The sequence below is a fragment of the Abramis brama genome (genome assembly GCF_963993115.1).
Source record: "Abramis brama genome assembly, chromosome: 14".
In the NCBI taxonomy this organism is placed as follows: domain Eukaryota; kingdom Metazoa; phylum Chordata; class Actinopteri; order Cypriniformes; family Leuciscidae; genus Abramis; species Abramis brama.
Genome location: NC_139976.1, coordinates 37,285,121 through 37,308,990, shown reverse-complemented (window position 1 = coordinate 37,308,990; position 23,870 = coordinate 37,285,121). Strand labels below are relative to the sequence as shown.

The 23,870-nt window shown below is 36.2% G+C and overlaps 1 protein-coding gene across 3 annotated transcripts in view; it reads left to right on the top strand.

Moving 5' to 3' along the window:
- Nucleotides 1–23,870, top strand: part of pemt (phosphatidylethanolamine N-methyltransferase) — an 87,560-nt gene that overhangs the window by 27,334 nt on the left and 36,356 nt on the right. For all 3 annotated transcript variants that reach the window (XM_084134581.1, XM_084134580.1, XM_084134582.1), the window contains 2 exons: nt 6,730–6,845; nt 20,514–20,659. In XM_084134581.1, coding sequence (XP_083990707.1) covers nt 6,730–6,845; nt 20,514–20,659 — 262 coding nt within the window. The remainder of the gene's footprint in view (nt 1–6,729; nt 6,846–20,513; nt 20,660–23,870) is intronic.

The following is a 23,870-nucleotide window of genomic DNA, read 5'->3' as shown; positions in this document are numbered from 1 at the left end:
TAATTTAATTAGGTGATTCTAAGTTTAAATATTGATGATTACAAGCTTGGGGGAAATGCAATTAATTGCAATTAATTACAGCAAATTGTGCAATTAATTTTTTTTAATTGATTCCCATCCCTACTTTAATTGTAAGCATTAATCTGTATTTAATTATTACAATAAAGGCTATCCAGTGTTACTTTACATTATAATTTCTGCAGGATTTCATACCTGAATATACGCTTGGACTCACATGAAAATCTTAAAGCCATGTTTATTTCATGTATCTCTTTATTCTATTGTATTTATTTGAGCTATGGTTTGCAATTTGTTAATTTGTTCTTATTTTATTAATGACTGTTTACTTCTCTCTTTTTTGTAAATTTAGTTCAACAATTCAGATAAAGCCTCCCTGTTCTGTCTGTAAGCTATTGCAACAAAATTATCAAAAAATTATGATGCAATAACAAATTATCTGTATGGTACTGTATATATGGCAGTTCTCGCGTTGTGTCGAGGTGAACGCTCTGCGTGATTGCGTCGTGAAGCACTTGTGTAATCAGTCCAATGGCGTATAGGGGTGACGTCATGGCAGGACTTCTGTGTCTTCAGCAAGCGCTCTGTGCGAAACTGTCTCTGTCTATTTATTGTTGTTTGTCCACATGCATATTATATATCTAGACAGGAATATAATGGCGAGCAAACAGCATTTTGGATCGTGTGTGTTCCTCTCTGCCCTCGCTTCATTACGAGTGGGGACACACATGATTTATGTGTTGTTTGTCTGGGAGTGGAGCATGCACGGTCAGCTCTAGTAAAAGGGGACGTGAAACATATGCACTATCGAGAGTTTTAGTTCTGCTCCTGTTAGATTAATAAAGATTAAAGAATAAAGATTATTTGGCCTGGATCGCGCGTTTGCTGAGGCAAAGTGTCCGCAATATATACATGCGCAGGGAACTGAGCAGACTGGAATTCCCCTTTCTCTCTTTCTCTTATGATTGTGTGCAAACTAATTATGTGTTTGCAGACTATTATTTATGGTTCTTTTTTTGTGTTTGAGATTATAATATGAATTTAATTTTGAGAAATTAAATGAAATATTTGTCTGGCTTTGAAAGTAGTAGGCTACGTATGAAAATAATATATTCAACCTTTCATCCAGACCAAGTTCTCTATCGGATTGATTTCTGGCTGCATTTAATTGTGATGAAATTAAATGTTAAAGGTCCTGTTCTTCGTGATCCCATGTTTCAAACTTTAGTTAGTGTGTAATGTTGCTGTTAGAGCATAAATAATATCTGTAAAATTATAAAGCTCAAAGTTCAATGCCAAGCGAGATATTTTATTTAACAGAAGTCGCCTACATCGAACGGCCCGTTTGGACTACATCCCTCTACTTCCTTCTTTAATGACGTCACTAGAACAGTTTTTTGACTAACCTCCGCCCACAGGAATGCTCCCTCAACTCTACCGAAATTCGTTTATGTACTTGCGCACTTCTTATAACTTACTGTGTTTACTCAGCTCTTACGGTGATTTTCTGAAGTAAAACTGACGCTTCATCTTTTGTGTGATGTACAATAAACTTTATTAAACTCATCAGTATATGTTTGATCATCATTCGGACCTGGTCCGAAACAGCAGACTTGTAGGCTATTAATAAATAATGGATACATACAAGCAGATGACAAATACGTTATAACCGTAATTAAACTACTAAACTATACCTGTTTCATCTCTATACAGCACTCTGACTCTGTAGGCATTATTGTCCGACTCGAAATGAACACCTTTACTGAGAGTTTCTGATATTATCATCATTCTGTGAGATGAAATTGTCCTGAGAGACTGAGCGCGAGCTCATGAAGCTCCGCCCCCTGGGTCGTCCAGCAGCAGCTCATTTGCATTTAAAGGGCACACACTAAAACAGCGCGTTTTTCTGAGCCCCAAAAAATGACATTTTAAACATGCTGTAAAAAATGATCTGTTGGGTATTTTGAGCTGAAACTTCACATACACACTCTGGGGACATCAGAGACTTATTTTACATCTTATGAAAAGGGGCATAATACGGGACCTTTAAATACTCATCTGAGTTGATGTCTGTATTCACACATTATATTCAGCCTTTCACCTAGACCATTTTGTAAGGTTTTTAAGAGTTTAGAAATACTGGCACACAAGGAGGGTTGGTCTACACCCAAAAGGTGTAACCTCTGAATGCAAATTTCAATTGTTAGCACATGTTTCCATGTGAAAGAGGTTCTGTCTATATAATGAAATGCAGCAAAGGGCTCTTGGCCTTTTTGTAACTCAAGTTGGCCCATGATGCTAAGAGTGACCGAAACTCTTAGCATCATGTATTTTAATGTTGTGTTCGCATCTCTTCTCTTTATTCCAGAGCATTTATTGTTATTGTATTGGTTATCCTTGAACTGATTATGAAATTGGCATGATACATTTACCTGACATAATAAATTGTTACATTTGATTATTTGAACATTATTTTCAGTAAAGAGTTAAAAAGAATAGTCAAACATTCGCTCACATTTAATGATCCACAGATATCATTAAAACCTTTTCATTTATGGAGTCAGATGAAATAACGAGAAAATACATATGAGGAAATGTATTGCATTTAATCAAAAAATACTTTGCCACGAGAAAAGACAGTAACACGTAGAGACCTTCCGCGCTGGTCGGATGCCGGACTTACAGTTTCTACTTGTCTGGTTGATATTTGGCTGCATTTCATTCTGAGAAAATAAATGGTGAAATTCCTGGGGGGGGGATGAATAACACCTCATTATATACGGTGCCCACTGCCCTTCGGTGCCGTCAGGGGCCGTTCTGCCAACCCCATCACCTCGTGTGCTTCGGGGCGCAACGGTCTCCAGCGAGTTCTAGTCTCAGGCGAGTCCTTATCTCAGTGTCCACCCGGAAACGTAGCGGCGCTGGGATTCTCAACCCCTCTGAGGGGCGTCTCAGAGCAATCCGTTTCACCAAGTTTCAAGTTTTTTAATATTTAAATAAAGGGTGTCCATTTTTCTTAGGCCGTACATCAATACTGCATGTGCACAAAATAGAATTACCATATCATAATGTTTCTATAATTATTCATATGTGTAACTTTGTCTTTGTGCCTGAAAACTGAAAGTGATTAAAAACTGAAAGGTTGAAATTTCGCTGTTATAATTACTAAACACATCTGTAGCAGCACGTTCATGTTTATTGGGTCAAAAGTGTCCCTCTGCAGACCAAAGCAACACTTTCATAATCATGGTGGCGTCCTGATGTCATTCATGCCATCGCTGCATGTTCTGTTCTGTTCTGTTTGAGCGGCGGCGTGCATAATACACTTGTAATGAGGACTGGACTCTACTAACACACACACACACCACTGGATGGATTTCGGTCCAACTGCTTAAAATTGAATCCTAATGATGCATTATCATCATATTAATATCATCATCTGCCACTGGCTTTGATTTCCATATACAGGACGAGGACGTTCAGTCCATTGAACGAGCTTATTAGCGATCCATAAGTTCTTCAGAAGCAGTAATCAAATAATTTCGATGTAGTGCACTTGGTTACTCGAAAAACCCTTGATTGAGATTATGAAACGAACAAATTGTGCAACTGTGTCTGGAACGTCTGTGTGCCAAAATCTCCACTTTCATTATAGGACAGAATGGAGTAATCATGTCCTGGTTCCAGTTTCCAGTCTCAGCGTTTCCAATAGTTTCCCAAAGCATTTGCCCAGGTTTTGGATAATAGTTGCAATTTAGTTTGATGTTTGAGTCCCAGTCAAGTAAATGTATCTAAATTACACTATATAGTTATGTTACAAAAAAGGAAGTATATATAGTCAAACGTAATGTAAATGTAATTTATTCCAGTGATATAATTTTCAGCATCATTACTCAGTCTTCAGTGTCACATGACCCTCCCTTGCTTTTGACAGGTAATATATATACTGTATATGAAGAGTTCAGATGCAAAAGCCTCTAAGTGCAGTCTGAAATTTTCTTCTAGAATGATCATTTTTATGAAGCTTGTATATTTAAGTTCAGTAAATTCACTTAAATGGCAATGAAAATTACCTATTAATTGTCATGCAAGTGAAATTACTGAGCTTAAATATACAAGCTTGATAAAAATGATCATTCTAGAAGAAAATTTCAGACTGCACTTAGAGGCTTTTGCATCTGAACTCTTCATATATACAGTATATATATATATATATATATATATAAATTACATTTTACAGTGCATTCACATAGAAAACAGTTATTTAAATTGTAATAATATTTCTGTTTTACTGTATTTTTGATCAAATAAAAGCAGCCTTGGTGAGCAGAAGAGACTTCTTTCAAAAACATTTTAAAAAAATCATAATTATTCGACATTTTGACTGGTAGTGTGCATGTGTATATATACATTTTTAAACAAGGATGTTACAACAGCCTTTGAATTCAGATTGAATTATGTTCGAAATGTACATCTAATTCATGGATTAAGTAAAACTCCTTAAATTATAATAATGATTAAATTAAGTGATAAAAACAACATGCAACTGTGGGTTTTCTGTTTCTGAAAGTAACGTTTCTGAGCTGATTTACAGCTGTTGGTTTCATTTATTTGGCAAAACACCTCGAAAAATTTCTGTTTTATTCCACGTTCTGCTCTCATTTATTCCCATCTTGTGAAATATGAGTCTCTCCATTAGCGTTGCTTTTCGAGAGCATGCAATACTCAGAACTTTTATTTTTCCCAATTAGCAGACTCAGTCACCTGGATTGACCCGCAGGATTTGCAAAGCAAAACAAGTGTGTGTTACTATATCTGCCAGTAAAACTGTTTCAGTGCATAACCACCATCTGGCTTCTCATCGTCCTCAGAAGTTGTTCATTAGGCGCTGCACGAAACTCTTAATCATTTTATCAGCTGTAATCGCTGGTGCCGTGACCCGGGCTGAACCGGGACTCGCTGAAGAGAGACTCTCTGCTCATGAATTATGAGTTTCAGCAGCTCTAATTCAGATAAGAGCCCATAATACAGGCACGGACTATGAATATCCATACAGTCATGAGAGCGATTACAAACAAAACCTCAGCGTGTGTTTGGAGAGGCTCCTGAAAGAAAGAGACGAGGGAAGAGAAGAAGCATTAATGATTTCAAAAGCTGGAAACGGGCTGTTGTTTGTACATTATGCATGTTGGAAGAGTAACATAAACTTAGGTTGTGTGAGGACAGGTCGCTTCAATTATTGTGAGAGAGATCCATAAAAGAATATGATGAAGAGACTTGATCTGACTTGCTGAATATTCTTGACATCAATTCTTTATGAAATATGCAAACAATTGTAAATATATTTAGCAGTAATTAAACAAGATAACCTAAGGTTATATTTAACTTCAGGTGTTGCCATGCAATCTACCATATATGCATCAAAAATAAGTATATTTCTATATTATAACATTAATTGTGACTGCATGATTTTATATTGTGTGTTCGTGCGTGTGTGTGAACAGTTCTGAAGTGTGAAGAACATTTTATTAATCTAAATCTTCATGTTACCATCAATGCCAATAAATAACTTTTATTTATACGAATGCAATTTAAAAATATTCATATTTAAAATGGTTGAATTGGACTGGATAGTAATGAAAAGTGACCTCATTCAATAATGTTAAAAAAGCATCCCGTAAGCGAAACTGTGATGCAATTATTTGAGGTTAAAGACTGATTTGTCTCACTCACTGAAATATCAAAGCAATGAAACTGCTAATTATCTAATAGGTACAGAATAGTTTAGACATCAAATAGGGTTAATGTTTTAATTTTAATTGTAACACTCTGCCCTTGTTATGCTGTTTTCGGATATAACCTTTCATGTAGTGTTATATAACTGGTTGTAAATGTCTGCAAAGTTTCAAACATCAAAGATAAATGTAGTTATTGTCTCCTAAAAGAAAGAAGTGATTCTGAACCGCCTGAAACGAGTCGTCAGTAATCAAGTCTCACTTCCTGCTGAATCAGGTTTGTAACTAATTTGCATAATGCCCGCCTCTGGTCTTGATTGGCTGAACAGCGTCTCTTAGCTCCGCCCTCAAACACTGTAGTGTATCTGAGACTGGAAGAGTTTGGTTCGTGTTGTTCGTGTCGAGAAGACGCTGTTTCTGCTGACAAAGCAAATCCACTTTGATGAGATTGATACGGTAAAACCCACGCCATCGTTACTGTTCGTATCACTGTGATCAAGAGCTGAGATTCAGATATGATAATGAGCGTTTGCTTTCTGACCAATCACAGCAGAGCAGCTCTCAGAGAGGCGGGGGTTTAGAGAGACTGAATCCTTGATTGAACCGTTTCAGACACTGAGAGAAAAGAGCTGATGCTGCAATGTGTATTATGAGAAAATTAGTGTTTTATTGACCTTGGATGCATGTAAACCTGTTATAGGAGACTCAAAAACAACATTAGGAGTCTTTAGAATAGCATCATAGGGCTTTCTTTTAATATTATATAAGGTTCTAGTCTTTCTCACTATAATGGGACATTTATTAGTTGTACAAGTTTCTTTCACCGATAGATGACAACTAGATTTGTGGTGGTTTCCGATTCAATGGTCAAAAATGTTATATTTGCCCTCTGATAATAAAGAATGTGTCTCAGAACCTCATTAAAGCAGGTGTGTGTGTGTGTGTGTGTGTGTGTGTGTGTGTGTGTGTGTTTCAGGTTGCCAGATGGGAGCACAGGACTCGAGGCCTGACCCGGCTCTTCGGCGGCCCGTATGTGGCCTGTTATTCCCTCGCTCTCCTCATCCTCCTCCTCAATGTGTACCGTAGCCACAGGTAACTACATCCACATGTGCATTATTTTATTATTTATTGTCACGGCTCAACTCTGTATCGCCATCAATAATGTTGTAAATTGATCAAGTGACCCATTTTGCACCATTTTGCAAAAGATTCACTGTTTACTTTTCCGCCTTTTATTGACTCCATCAATAATAATAATACTGTGGCATCTGTCTGACGCGGTCATCTGACCACCAGCACTTTCGCCGTGCTTATTTCATTGGGTTGGTTCTCCTGAGTATCTCGCCGTTGCCATGGCAGCATTCGTTTCTGGTGTCATCGACGTTGCATGTGACAACCAGCAGCTTTCTCTGTGTGTGTGTGTGTGTGTGTGTGTGTGTGTTAGACAAGCTGGTGCTATTTTCTACCCCGTTCTGAGAGCGTTGCACACTGAATATGCTTCTGCTCAATCACTATCAGGATCAATCCTGTTACGCTGGACACTTTGAGCTTGCTAACTTTTCCAAAATTGAGATGCCTTTTGTTATCATGCAAGGAAGTATATCTATAAAAGGGTATTTCAGAAGTATGATCTAACTCAGGCACATAACTTTGAAACAACCATCATGCCTTCCTTGTCAAACTCCTATGACTGTTAAACACACTTTACTGGACCGCACTGTTTTTAATGTAAATAGACACATTTTTATGCAGAGAAAAAATTAACTGGTGTATTTCACCTGAATGCATTTTATAATTGTTTTTTTTGTATTAACCTTCATTTTCTTATATAGCTATTTGTTAATTGCATGATGTTCCTATTTGACCCAAATTATAGCAAACGAAAAAAATAAATAATAATAATAAGTAGCATTTCTATGACTCTTTGAAAAAGAGGAAAAAAAATTGATAGCTTTGGTCAGAAGAGAGAAAAATAGACCTGCTTTTAATTATTAAAATAATTAAGACATTATTCATCATTTTTTAAATAATTAAAACAGAATTTGGGAAAAAATAAAATGGATTTCACAGGGCCCTAAAATTTTTGTTTTTGTTCAACTTTTAATAAATTGTTGTTAAATTGTATACGTTTCATGATCTCAATTAATTTTACATGCTTTTTAATGACTACATTTTAATTTATTCATTAAAATGCAATCCAGAAAAATGTTAATGAAAAAAAAACAAAAAAACAAAAAGGAATTCAGAAAAATGTAAATCCAGTAGAACAAAAAAAATGAAATGAAATTTAGGGGGAAAAGGGCCTACAGGAATTCTTTAAGAAGTCTGTGGAAAAGTCCAGCTCTTGTTAATAAAGCGGCATTTCTTGGGATGCTATTTTTTCCACCTTCCTAATTTACATGCGCACGACCTGCCAGGGCTGTGTTACTGTGACTGTATGATTATTGTTTTCATGCCAATGGAAAATGGCCATCTGTGTATTTACTGTTACACGTGCGGGTTTCTTACTGAGACAGGAAGAAAAGAACGAGAGAAATAGCCAACGTGCTTTAAGGATCTGAAGTCAAGCCTGACGTACTAGTTCAAAAAAAGACAGGATTTAATGAAAAAGTATGCATGAGAAAAATCTTAGCATCTGTTCTTTCAGTCTCAGCCAAGAGTCCTGCTTTCAACCAAGAACAGAATGACGAACAATCTGATTTATATGTGACCAGAGTGCTTTTTCCCATAATGCTCAGCTGATTATGTGTGGTTGCACTTTACTTGAAGCCTTTATGTATAATTCATTATAAAAAATCATAGAGCGGCATGAAAATGTCAAGTGGTTCGTAACTTTGGAAAACCACTAGCCACAGTGGATGGTGAGCAAAAAAGGTAAAGGGATGCTTGATTATGATTTCACTTTTAAAATCACAACGCTCAAAGTTCAAAGCAAAGGGAGATATTTGCTTTTAAAGAAATCGCTTTTTAAGGACTACAACAAACGGCTGGTAGAGACTACACCACATTCCTCCCGGGTTAGTGACATCACCAACCCTAGAATTTACATAAACCCCGCCCCCTGAACACGATTTATAGATTATCATGACAGAATATGCTAATCGATGACTAGAAGATAACTACACATCAGCTTCATAAATTCACCAACTAACCATTCAGAAATGTCCTGTTGCTTCTACATGTTGTCACTTCTTCTCGAGTCTCTCCATCTTTATCTGACTCCGGTTTGAACATAAAAGGCTAAAAGTTTTTAGAAAATGTCAGTGTGTGTGTGTGTGAGGTAAAAGGACAAGAGCTCTTGAAGCTCCGCCCCCTGTGCCGGGAGCAGCAGCTCATTTGCATTTAAACTCACCCTCAAAAAGTGACAATTTTAACATGCTATATACAAATATCTGTGGGGTATTTTGAGCTAAAACTTCACACACACACTCTGGGGACATCAGAGACTTATTTTACACCTTCTAAAAAGGGCATTATACCACCCCTTTAAATGCCATGCCCTGATAATAATTATTCATTCAATGCATTATGAGGTCCATTACAAGACATAATTAATGCATTGCAAATATTTTAATAATGCATAATATATATAGGTTTCAAGTAAATGTGCAACCTGTTGAAAATCGCATCAAGAAGATTTACTGTATGCTGCTCACAGTCAGCTAGACTTTCAGAGGAGGAATTTTGCACAAGCACATCTTTTAATTTTCATGCATCGGTCTATAGGGAGAGATTCTGTTACGGTACACTGAACACATTTCTAATCCCCCAAACAGACCCAGCTAAAGCTGGGGATGTGGATTAACATCTATTATATTCAGCCACATTCCATTTATAATTAGATTTACATTAGTGATTAATCTGAATGCATGCATAATGTCTTTATTATTGTGTATGATTCATTACACTGTGGTTGCACACAAATCCTAAAAGAATTGATGTATTGAAAGGCTGCGGATGAAAGCTATTCATAGAGTCTCTGAAGATGGGGATGGGGGGGGGGGAGTAATTGAGAATGAATGGGGGAAAGTCACATTAGACGAGGCAATGCCTCCATCGCACTATGACATAATTGGTTATGAATGGATATGATTGGTTTGTACAATAAATCCCGCCTCCTGTTTTCATGTGTGTTTGCGAATCGGTCTGAATGAACAAATTAACGGTGCTAATGGGAAGACTGATTAATTAAAAAGTAAACAACTCAGCCACTTAAATATCATGTCTTTACGTCACGCCAAAATCAAACTCGAAACTGTGGGGGTTTTAGTGAGCGATCAGCTTGGTGAAATTAAAGATGATCCAAAAAAAAGAACATCAGTTCACAAATAAAATATATTGTTTAAATTATTACTGCCTTTTAGTTATTATTTTGGAATAAATGTAAAAATGCTTAAAACACTAACTGGATGAGATTTTTACTTGGTTTTAATAAATAGAACATTAATTACATTTTTAATGTAAAGATACAAAATAGATTTTTTTTTTTTTTTTTTGGATGTAATGTACAGAAATGTTTTTTTAACCAGGAAAATGTGACAACATTAAGTGTAACTAGGACATGAATTTACATTTGATTTTTAAAATAAATAAATAAATAAAAGTTTTTTTTAACTGTGACTTTGCCTCATTTCAGAACCCCAGTGCTATCTGATGCCTTTTTAAAGCAGAATTTCACGTTGAAAGCACAAATAACTTTCCCTATGAGGTTATTATTGATTTATCATGATAATGCTAGACTGTTTTACGTGCAGTTTGTTCTGCCAAAATACAATTTCAGCACCTAATTAAACATGGATCTCAGTGCATTTATTTAATTTGAGGAATTAAGGGCATTTATCACTTCATTTCTCTAATTTTGGACCTGTCACCATGTTCTCACACAATGTTAAACTCATTTGTTCTGTTCTAGACTGTAAAAAAGCAATTAGCCATGAGAAAACATGTAGTTTTCAATAGCTGAAGGTTGTTAGGCACGATATGCAAAGAATCGCCGGTATGGCTGCAATTGCATATTGCTTTTATAAAACACTAGCAACAGAAAATATGACAAAAGGAAAAGAATTTCAAAAGCTAAATGCATGTCTACCAATATTTTTGACTATAGCTTTGCAGCAGCAGGTTTATTATTAGTAAGGCAGTGGTTTTGTTTTAAAGGGGTCATGACGTGGATTATTCTATTCTTTTAATATGTTCCTTGAGGTTCACTTATAATGTTAATAAAAAAAGTTTGCACACACACAAAAAAAACGAATATATTGTGGAATAACCATTATTTTCAACCTTCATTCTGACCCTCTGTCTGAATTGATAAATGTTTAAGGCGCGACTCCTTTAAAGGGGTCATCGGATGCCCATTTTCCACAGGTTGGTATGATTCTTTAGGGTGTTCATGTAAAGTTTGTAATATACTTTGGTTAAAATTCCTTAATGTTGTGTAAAACAACACCCTTTTACCTCCTCAAAAATAGCTCTGTTCACAGCGACCCATTTCGGTGGATGTCTCTTTAAATGATAATGAGCAACTGCCCCCCCACCCCACCCCTCTCTTCATGGGGGGCGTCGACACAATGACACAAAGACACGCTCGAATTTCCCGCTGAAATCCACCAGTTCCACTGGAATTAAAAACATTATTACAAGCTTACCGTTTTGAGTCGAGCTACGGCAAGCAGAGAGTTTTGAACACTGGCTGGTGATGTACTTGTTCAAAAAATTATTTTGGATAATTTTTAACCCAAAAAAAGCTACGGACTGCAGCTTTAAATATAACAAATAGTTATGTGTCTAATTTGTGTAAACATAACAGACTATGTCTATAACACTAGAAGTATTCATATATAATGCTTTCACACATGAGCTTTCCTTCACCTTACAAGATAGTAATTTCTGATGGTAAAACTGTGCCATGTCTCTCCATAACCCGAACATGACCTTCTCATTCTCTCTCATCAGGCATTTGTCTCTATTGTATCCTGTGTTATATAGAGTTCTGTGATCTCACGTCCACGCTATCCTCATCTGTCACTCCATTATCTGACATGAAATGCGAAGAACTGACCTGACTCAACCTGTTACATCTGCTGTGTGTGTGTGTGTGTGTACCTGAAAATGTAGCCCATTTATTTCACTGACCTTCATTTGGCCAATTACACACCTGTGTGTCAGAGATTAATCAGGTTTTCTGTGAAAAATGATGTAAGAACAATGATGTAAGTGATGTTTTTATAAAAAATGATTGAGGTTAAGGCCATTTCATCTTCATCTCTTGGGTTTGCCGCACGTCTAAATGAGTATTTTCAGGAGAGGAACAGAAGATGGTCATCATCTAATCATGTAAATGGGTCATCGGCACAAACTGTCCTGTTTTTCATACTGATGTCACCCAATTTTCAATCACTGAGATATTTTTTTTCCCCTTCACTTTAAAGCAGGAGGGAATGCTTTTGAAACCTATACTATTCATGACTGGATAACTAGCTGTAAAAAAAAAAAAAAACTTATTTTAATTACAGACTTATAAAATTCAAACACTTTGTTTTTCTTAAAGGGGACATATCATGCTAAATCCACTTTTTTAGCCCTTAAATACATTTTGTTGTATATTTGGAGTGTTTAGAAGTACAGAAAAGTTGAAATTATTCTCTTCGGGTGCTTCGTTGATATCTTTATATTCTGTTTTGGTCATATTTTTCAACCTGTTCCGATTTTTCTGTTATCTATGACGTTTTTTGAACTATTACGTCACAGTATTTGCAGCGGAACTGCCAAATAAGGACATTGACTTCCGGCCCAACACTTCGAGCAATCCGCCATTTTTATTTCTCGCTGCAATTTTGTAGTCCAAGCTAAAGGATGCAGAAGTTATGAGAGGGTAAGTTAAAATGTTCGGTTGTTGGATGTAGTAACCCACACGCTTCATTACACCGTCTAATGTAGATGAACTGCCACGCTTGTGACAGGGCGCATGTTTAACTGAAAGACCGAGCAGAGAGAGAGACCCGGTCGCGCGCGCACTCTCTCTCTTCAGAGCCAGGCGAAAGTGTAAACAAGACATCACCGTCTCCAAACTAGACGCTGTCTTGCTCTCTCTCCCTCGCACATATTAATCAAAATAAATCGACACGGTGGTAAAAGGTCGGAAGACCAAAGTTTCATGTGTAAATACAGTACACACCATTGCGATACATCCATATGAAGACGTTGTTCTGCAGGTTCGTCGTCTTCATTTTCATCTCGCTCCTGCTCCGACTCTGGCTCGAACATGTAAGGCTGGCTGGACAAGTCTTCCGTTGTTGACATTTTGTTAATAACGTGTGAATAAAACGTTTCTGTGCCGCTAGATAATCGTATCTCTGCTATCAAACTACAAAAATGGCCGAACGGGGTGGAGTTGAACCGAGTGTGGGCGGGGTATGAAGTGTCTCAATTGTATTTAAAGAGACCGCACCAAAACGAGTTGCTCTCAGACGCACATCAGAAAAGGGGTAGAAAAGGGGCCTGTGGAGCTATAATAATGAGGAATTCAGACCCAAGCATTGCAGTTCCGCTTTATATAGACTACAAATGTATGATTTATATGTAAAAAGGAACGATTTAAAAGCATGATATGTCTCCTTTAACTTTTCTTCAATGCAACAAGAACAAGAGGTACTAATATTTTTAAAAGCATTAGCTACAAGACGAGACATACATATGAATTTAATACGTGAAGAGTAATTTAAAAAATTTTTTTTTATAAATTATAAAAAAAATTGTATAAATAAATTATTTAAATAATTTAAATAAATAATATATTTAATTTCCTCCAACTGCACTGTTTTAGAGATGCCCACTCTGCACCTTTTTATCACGTGATCGACGAACATTTATCTGGTGTGTTGTTCCGTCCCTGAATGAATTCGAATTTGTGAAGAGCTTTTGCTGAGTCAGCACATCGTGATTTTTTATCTTGGGAAAATAAAGCACTGTGTGATCTCATAAACATAAAAAAACAAGAGTCTTCACAGGCAGATTTCCTTTGATTCCTTTGAGTGTTTCGTCTGTGTTTTTTCCTCATCTCTCAAGACATGTCAATATAAAGAGAGAGCTTTAAAGTTTGACGCACAAGCTCAGAACAATCAATAAACAAGCCCTTCTTGATAAAATATGCTTTTATTTTCTGTTTGTCTCCTGTCTTTCTGAGAGTGCACATTAAAACTCTTCTCAGAAGTGCCACCCGAGTTTAATGCACACGAAACGAACACAATGCAACGTGACAGCAGTCGATATTCTGTTATGTCTGATCGTCTCCCGTTCATTGACTCACGTGCTGAGGGTCTGATGACATTTATACTATGTGTGTATATATGTATGTATATATATATATATATATATATACAGTGCAATGCATAAGTGAATACACCCATGCTAAAGTTGACTAAAAAGAGGAATAAAAATCCAACCTTTAAGGACACCAATTTTCTTTGTGAATGAATAATGTATCGTAAATAAATAAATGTTCTTCCTTAAAATACATGGTGCATAAGTGAGTACACCCCTATGTTAAATTCCCATAGAGGCAGGCAGATTTTTATTTTTAAGTATTTAAAAAAAAATTTTTTTAGGATACTATGCATCCTGATAAAGTTCCCTTGGCCTTTGGAATTAAAATAGCCCCACATCATCACATAGCATTCACCATACCTAGAGATTGGCATGGTTTTATTTCAGTTAGCCTAAAAGCTGGTTTGATTTGCATTGAGAGATGATCTTATGGAAAGTACCCCATGCCAATCTCTAGGTATGGTGAAGGTTATGTGATGATGTGGGGCTATTTTAATTCCAAAGGCCAAGGGAACTTTATCAGGATGCATAGTATCCTGGATCCATGAAGTAACTGGCCTTTAAAAATAAAAATCTGCCTGCCTCTATGGGAATTTAACATAGGGGTGTACTCACTTATGCACCATGTATTTTAAGGAAGAACATTTATTTATTTACGATACATTATTCATTCACAAAGAAAATTGGTGTCCTTAAAGGTTGGATTTTTCCTATTTTTTTAAATTAAGGCATTAAGTTCAATTTCCAAAATATGATTTTTTATTCCTCTTTTTAGTCAACTTTAGCATGGGTGTATTCACTTATGCATTGCACTGTATATATATACACACACATATATATATATACATATGCGAGTAAAAATCTGTGTTAATGTTTTTGAAAGAAGTCTCTTATGCTCATCAGGCCTGCATTTATTTGATCAAAAATACAGAAAAAAAAACAGTAATATTGTGAAATATTATTGCAATTTAAAATAATGTTTTTCTATTTTAATATACTTTCAAATATAATTTATTTCTGTGATGCAAAGCTGAATTTTCTGCATCATTACTCCAGTCTTCGGTGTCACGTGATCCTTCAGAAATCATTCTAAGAAAGTAAATGCATGTGTATCAGTATCAGTATATTGGATCCGTGCATTCGCTCCTAAAGGTCCTGGTATTAAGATGCGTTTTGGTTGATCGGATCACTAAAGGACGACACTAAATACAGGTGTAAACGGGACGAACGAAAATCTCAAATCTTTTGGGTGAACTAACCCTTTGTGAAAGTTAGATGACGGCAAATGCAACTGAAGTATAAAAATAGGGGAAAAGAGCATGCACAATTAAATATACAACATAGACCAAGGTACCAATAAATAAAAAAGATTGATAACTGAGACATTGTTGGTCCCAAAGACTGGAGGTAAACGGCTCCAGCTAGCATACTGCTCCCAATAAGTGACTCATAAATCACTCCGCAGAAGTAGCAGTGCTTCGCCTTCTGAGAATATAGTTCCCAGTATGTGTACGGTTAGAAGATGTCTGTGTCTCATGTGACCTTGTTATTTGCACACGCTGTGACTATACACATCACATCATGTAAATAGGAAAATGTTGGCGTTATTTTGTCTCTTATTGGGAGCAGTATGCTAGCTGGAGCCATTTACCTCCAGTCTTTGTGCTAAGCTAGGCTAGCGGTGGGTGCGTCAGACAGAGTTACGGCACGCACGGAGATGAGAAGGGTATGTAAGGACTTATCTAACTCTACGGTGAATAAGCTAAAGTCCCAAAAAGTCGGCGTGTTCCTTTAAAGAAGGCGCGGTATGACTGGACAGAAGACGAGACAAAGTTATTTATTAAACTCGTAAAAGACAAAAGTATCACGGGAATACTGGATTCTGAACAACAAAGAAATGCAACAATTTATAAAGACCTCGAAGCAGAAATGAGTGAGAAACACCCAGAAACTCCTCATATGAGCCGCTCCCAGTATAAGGGTCTTTCCTTACCATTAATGCTTGGAAAAAACGTCTCCTTCCATTAAACATAATGGCTAGTGCGGCGGCTGAGATATACATAAACCTACCAACATCCGTCGCCATGATTTTTATAATGACTTATTGTGAGAGGAAAAAACTATGTTTTAGTCGCATAACATCGGTTAATGGAAACCGCCATTTTGTAATAGTCTTTTATCGACATTTAGAAAGTAAATCTGCACAAATCTGTAATGGAAACACGGCTATAGATTGTGTTCAGTTTCATTGCTGTGATTTAAAATGGCCACCGTTTTGAGTGTTTCCTACTGAAGGCATCAGAGTCAGAAAAAGAAGGCACGGCACGTTGTGACCTTGCTGATTAAGCGTAAACATCGAAATCAAATGTTCCAGTAAGTTCCTGTGTGGGTTTGGTCTGACCTGACCTCTTCAGTGGGCAACCACAACAAAACCTGCTTGCCTGAAATAAAGCCTGATCAACAGAGCTTCTTGAAGCTCATAACCGCTACAAAAGGATTTCTCAAGCCTTTATCAGGTGTAGTTTACCAATGCAGGACCTTTAGCACCGTCGCTGGTGTGGGTGTCTCACAAATATCTGTGTTTCTCTTGAGAACGGGTTGCTTATGAGAGGCTTTCCACAGAATAAAGCCCACAGCTCTTCAAATACGCTTCGTGGCTTTCAGCATCACGACAAAAGCTGAACTTTTTCATTCAAAATGTTACGTTTTGTGGAAAACATCTTATTAAAACTTTGACTCAACACTTCCATGATGTTTTTCACTTATGAAAATGAAAATTTTCTCAGATTGACTAACTGACTGTCTTTAGCTTGATAAATGTACATTTTTACAGCTATACTGTACACAATACACATAATTTTAGCAGCTTTACAGAATATCATGATGTTAATGTTTATAATATCTTAATATCTTCATGCCTCAGTCATATTTTGTATACAGATAAAGTTAGATATACTAAATCCAACTTTAAATAAAGAGCTGAAAATTGTATACTTTTGATTGTATAATTGTACACCCATCAGGAGGATATATTTGTATCTTGTATCCATATAGTATCAACTGTGTCTATTGAAGAAAAAAACATTCAAAAAATGTATTTAAAATACATTTATTTCATACTAAGTATACATACTTAGCATACATAACATATTTACTGACATATCGCTTCACACTTACTGATATAAATATTATAATTAAAATTTTATTTATTGCACAATGCACATTTCTTAATACTAAGTCAAAAATGTGTTTTAATATCACTATTATTAAGGATAGTATGATCTCTGTTTAATATAATACTTTAAATGCACAATATTTAACGTGTACCTGAAGTATACTTGCAATAGTTCCACTTTAGCACAATCAAATATACTTCAGTGTATCTTTAGTTGGACTTCAGCACTATTTCCGGATAACTAAAGTACATTACGTACAAAATTAGTTGTTCCAATTTAGCAGACTTTGAGTAAATCAATTTAGTAGATCAAACGTACAATTGCAGGGAATTTATATTAAGTACATACATTTAAATGTATTTGTAGTATACTTAGTATAAAATAAATGTATGTTAAATACATTTGATTTTAGTATAATACATTTTTCTCTTAAAAAATGATTGAGACCATTTTTATATTGAAAAATAATTTAGATGATATTACGTGTTTATTGTGGGTAATAACAAGAAAATCCTCTCCAGCTCAAATGATTGAACACAATGTGAGAGATGTGGTCCGGTTATTTTGACCCATGGAGGGTTTTCATTTTGAGCTTTTATGCCTCGAATAAGCTTGAATGAACTTTTCACTAAAAAACAGGTGCATAAACTCAAGCATAACCACAAGTTAAATATTTTTAAAAAATCACATTTGGAGAATTAATGATGCATTGAATGTTTTAAATATGTTCTTGCATTGTATTGTTTAAATGCAACTAATTTCTGGGGTTTGGCCTTTAAAAAAAGATGTTAGTTACTTTTAGTTGTTTACCTTTAACTTTACGCCACTTTACCTTAAAAGTGCATCTTTATTCCTGTTGATGTAGTTAAAGTCGGCATGAAAGGGAGGTTGCGCTGGTCTTTTCTTCTCTTTTGTGTCGTATATCTGGGTGAAACGCTTCTGGAACAAGTTCAAATGTGGGCGGGGCTTGATTTTGTCCGTGGGAATTGATTGGATGGTTGTGGTTTGCTATTGGCTGATCTCATGTGAGTGACAGGTTGCCCCGCCCACATCATCAGAGAAGAGATGCTGCAAGAGAAAGTTATTCTGATTCAAGATTATTAACACAATGATGTGCTCCGATAAATAACTTAGAATAAATACTGCAATTTTCAATAAAAAATAGGAATGATAAATATTCAAGTTTAAGATTTCAAGATTCAAGATTTCTCAAAGAAATCTAAAGGTTCATTGAAATGCATTTGGTTGAGGCTCAGGCATTCAACAGTAGTGCAATATATACAATTAAATACAATTTAGAGAGGGGAAAAAAGTAGATATTTAACAGTATATAAATATGCAAAACAAATATATATTTTGATTTCATGGGGACTTTTCTTGATGTAGCCGTGACCCAGAAGCCCTGAAAACACTCTGAAAACTCTTTGTCACGTACAAGTCCCAAGTATGTGTTTTCAGCTTTGGTGTAAGAGCCTGAAAGAGAGATGGAGGGGATAATCACTCTGAAAGTGTCTGTCAGTCGGGACTGTGTGGGAACATCTCTCCTGCTGATTGTGAAAATTACCCACAGTAATGTAGAAGTCAGCTGGAAGTCCAGATGTGTTCGAACTGTCCTCTCTTTCCGTGTGGGGAACATAATAGAAAGTAGAGCAGTGGGTCTCTTAAAGGGGTCATGAACTGCATGTTTTATAATGTTTCCTGGGGTGCACTTAGAATGTTAGTATGGTTTTTAAAATCAATTTCAAAAATTGTCATAATTTAGAAATAAAAGGTATTTTTCCTACCCTGATGTAATCCTCTGATTTGAACGCTCTGTTTAAAGGGGTGTGTCTGTGTGAGACTTCAGTGTAAACGCCCACTGCTGTGATTGGCTGCGAGACGTTAGTGTAAACGCCCACTGTTGTGATTGGCTGTGAGACGTTAGTGTAAACGCCCACTGCTGTGATTGGCTGTGAGACGTTAGTGTAAACGCCCACTGCTGTGATTGGCTGTGAGACTTCAGTGTAAACGCCCACTGTTGTGATTGGCTGTGTAAATATTACATGTTGAACTCTCTCGAAAACTTTAAGCACGTTTCTACTATTACAGCTGTCAAGGTTAACTAATCGTGAAATTGTATTAATGACTTTCAACTCACAGTTGTTTGTTGACAGTGAAACTGCTCTGAAAGAACATGGGGTTGCGGGTCATTTTGGGGGTTTTATGAAGGCACTGACAGGGGCACCTCACAAGGTTTCGCTCAGGGACCCCAGAACTCTAGGACCGGCACTGAGCAGATTTATGATTATATATGTTTAACCATATGCAGGTGAGTGCCAAACAGTGGGTGGAGGACGGTACGTCTTTTTATATATATATATTTTTTTTTACAGTGAACCGTTACACACCTAGGGCCCTATTTCAACAATCTAAGCACATGGTCTAAAGCGCACTGCTAAAGTGCACTTACAGCGTGTCCGAATCCACTTTTGTTAGTTTAACGACGGGAAAACTGATCAGCGTTCCCGGCGCATGGACTAAAAGAGTTGTCTCTATTCTCTTAATGAGTAATGAGTGTGTTTTGTCTCTATTCTCTTAATGAGATTGTTAATGAGTAATTGGGTATTTTGTCTCTATTCTCTTAATGTGTAATGGGTGTGTTTTGGGCTTTATGTGCAATAAACCAATCAGAGTCTCATCTCCCATTCCCTTTAAAAGCCAGTTGCGCTCGGGTCATGGCGGATTCGCTATTTACATGACGGAATTAGCAAGCGGAAAAACTGAACGTGTCTCTAGAGAGGAGACAGATCTGCTCGTGCACGAGGATAAAGCTGTGTGTGTGTGTGAGGTTAAAGCGCAAACAGACCATCTACAGGACAAAGTGTACACGCATTGTGGACCCGCCTAAAGGCGCACATTACTAACGCGCTCTTTAAATAACAAAAAAAATATTGCGCCATTGACTTTAGACCAGGTTTTTGTTGGACAATGGCTCAGTCTATTTCAGTTCCTCAAAATAGCAATGCACCAACAATGCACCTGAACACACACTCGTTCTCAGACCAGCAGCACATGGGCCACAGATGAGAGCAAATGCATTTGCTATTTAAACAACGTGGCACAGGACGTGAAAATGAAAACTGCGTCGGGCTGAAACTAGCAAAACACACTCGCGTCGCATTCACATCATTATGTATAACGTGACCAAACAAACACAGGCTGGTTATATTTGGACTTGTATGTTTTTAGTGATCTGTCTCTGTCTCTGTGTGTCTCTCAGCATTACAGTGGCCATGAAGGGTCAGTCTCGCTGGGAGCTGCTGGATAATGCTCAGGTGTATTACACTGGAGCCGCTCTCCTCACACTGGGATCTCTGTTCGTCATCAGCAGCTTCATGGCTCTGGGTGTCACTGGCACTTTCCTGGGTAAATACATTCACTGATCCTTCTGTACCACATCCAGCCTTACAGCTCTCTCACCTTCCATACATATACATATGCATATTCATATACATATCCTGTACATATTCATATACATATTAATTTACATATGCATATACATATTCATATTAATATACATATACTGTACATGTTCATATACATATTCATAAAAATATATATACTTATGCATATACATACACTACCGTTCAGAAGATTGGGGTTGGTATCATTTATTTTAAGTCTCTTAAGCTCACCAAGGCTACATTTATTGGCAAAAATTATGAAATATTATTGTAATTTAAAACAGCTGTTTTCTTTGTGAATATATTAGTAAAGTGTAATTTATTCCTGTGATCAAAGCTGAATTTTCAGCATCATTACTCCAGTCTTCAGTGTCACATGATCCTTCAGAAATCATTCTAATATGATGATCTGATGCTCAAGAAACATTTATGATTATTATCAGTGTTGAAAACAGGAAACCTTGATACATTTTATTTTTCAGGATTCTTTGATGAATAGAAAGTTAAGAAAGAACAGCTTTTATTTGAAATCTTTTGTAACATTATAAATGTCTTTACTGTCACTTTTTGATTAATTCATCCTTGCTGAGTTAAACATTGTGGAAACTCTTTTGAAAGCTTAGAAAAATAATTTTGTACAGTGTAGTTTCAGTTTTATAATGAATAACTGGGTCATCTTTCAGTGCTCTGTGCACATCTACAGGCTTTCGTCCATATTTAGGGGACAGATCTCGACCCGAGGTTAAAGAGATAGTTCACCCAAAAATGAAAATTAGCCCATGATTTACTCACGCTCATCCTAGGTGTATATGACATTCTTCTTTCAGACAAATACAATCAGAGTTATATTAAAAAATGTCCTGGCTCTTCCAAGCTTTATAATGGCAGTAAGTGGCTGTTTCTGTTTTGAAGTCCATAAGTGCATCTATCCATCATAAAAGTGCATCTATCTTTCATAAAAGTGCATCTATCCATCATAAAAGTGCATCTATCTTTCATAAAAGTGCATCTGTCCATGATAAAATTGCATCTATCCATCATAAAAATGCATCTATCAATCATAAAACTGCATCTATCCATGATAAAAGTGCATCTATCTATCATAAAAGTGCATCTATGCATCATAAAACTGCATCTATCCATGATAAAAGTGCATCTATCTATCATAAAAGTGCATCTATGCATCATAAAAGTGCATCTATCCATGATAAAAGTGCATCTATCCATGATAAAAGTGCATCTATCCATGATAAAAGTGCATCTATCCATCATAAAAGTTTATCTATCCATCATAAAAGTGCATCTATCCATCATAAAACTGCATCTATCCATGATAAAAGTGCATCTATCTATCATAAAAGTGCATCTATGCATCATAAAAGTGCATCTATCCATGATAAAAGTGCATCTATCCATGATAAAAGTGCATCTATCCATGATAAAAGTGCATCTATCCATGATAAAAGTGCATCTATCCATCATAAAAGTGCATCTATCCATCATAAAAGTGCATCTATGCATCATAAAACTGCATCTATCCTTGATAAAAGTGCATCTATCATCATAAAAGTGCATCTATGCATCATAAAACTGCATCTATCCATGATAAAAGTGCATCTATACATGATAAAAGTGCATCTATCCTTGATAAAAGTGCATCTGTCCATCATAAAACTGCATCTATCCTTGATAAAAGTGCATCTATCCATGATAAAAGTGCATCTATCCATCATAAAAGTGCATCTATGCATCATAAAACTGCATCTATCCATGATAAAAGTGCATCTATCCATCATAAAAGTGCATCTATCCATGATAAAAGTGCATCTATCCATGATAAAAGTGCATCTATCCATCATAAAAGTGCATCTATCCATCATAAAAGTGCATCTATCCATGATAAAAGTGCATCTGTCCATCATAAAACTGCATCTATCCTTGATAAAAGTGCATCTATCCTTGATAAAAGTGCATCTGTCCATCATAAACTGCATCTATCCTTGATAAAAGTGCATCTATCCATCATAAAAGTTTATCTATCCATCATAAGTTTATCTATCCATCATAAAAGTGCATCTATCCATCATAACAGTGCATCTATCCATCATAAAAATGTATCTATCCATCATAAAAGTGCATCTGTCCATCATAAAAATGTATCTATCCATCATAAAAGTGCATCTGTCCATCATAAAAATGTATCTATCCATCATAAAAGTGCATCTGTCCATCATAAAAATGTATCTATCCATCATAAAAGTGCATCTGTCCATCATAAAAGTGCATCTGTCCATCATAAAAGTGCATCTTTCCATCATAAAAGTGCATCTGTCCATCATAAAAGTGCATCTATCCATCATAAAAATGTATCTATCCATCATAAAAGTGCATCTGTCCATCATAAAAATGTATCTATCCATCATAAAAGTGCATCTGTCCATCATAAAAATGTATCTATCCATCATAAAAGTGCATCTGTCCATCATAAAAGTGCATCTGTCCATCATAAAAGTGCATCTATCCATCATAAAAGTGCATCTATCCATCATAAAAATGTATCTATCCATCATAAAAGTGCATCTATACATCATAAAAGTGCATCTATCCGTCATAAAAGTGCATCTATCCATCATAAAAGAAAAATATCCATATTTAAAACTTTATTATATAAAATAACTAGCTTCAAAACAGAAACAGCCATTCACTGCCATTATAAAGCTTGGAAGAGCCAGGACATTTTTTAATATAACTCTGATTGTGTTCGTCTGAAAGAAGGATGTCATATACACCTAGGATGAGGGTGAGTAAATCATGGGCTAATCTTCATTTTTGGGTGAACTCTCCCTTTAACAGTGTTAATCCAGCACATCTAAAAGGCACCTGATGTTCTGTGAGGATCTACTAACACATCTACACCTGACCTATACTGACCAGTTCAGTTCTCCAGGTGTTTCTGACTCCTGTGTCTGACCAATCACAGTCAAGCAACACTCGCAGTCATGAACTCGGAGAAGAGAGTTGAGATGCAGGTCATGCTGTCAGTCAGCTTTTACTGGACATTTTACAACAGCGCCGGCAGTCGGTGGTCTGAAACATTTATTGTGTCTTTGCCATTATAAAAGCCATGAGTGTTGTGCCAAAATAACAAAATTACAGGTGCTTTTGTAGCATTG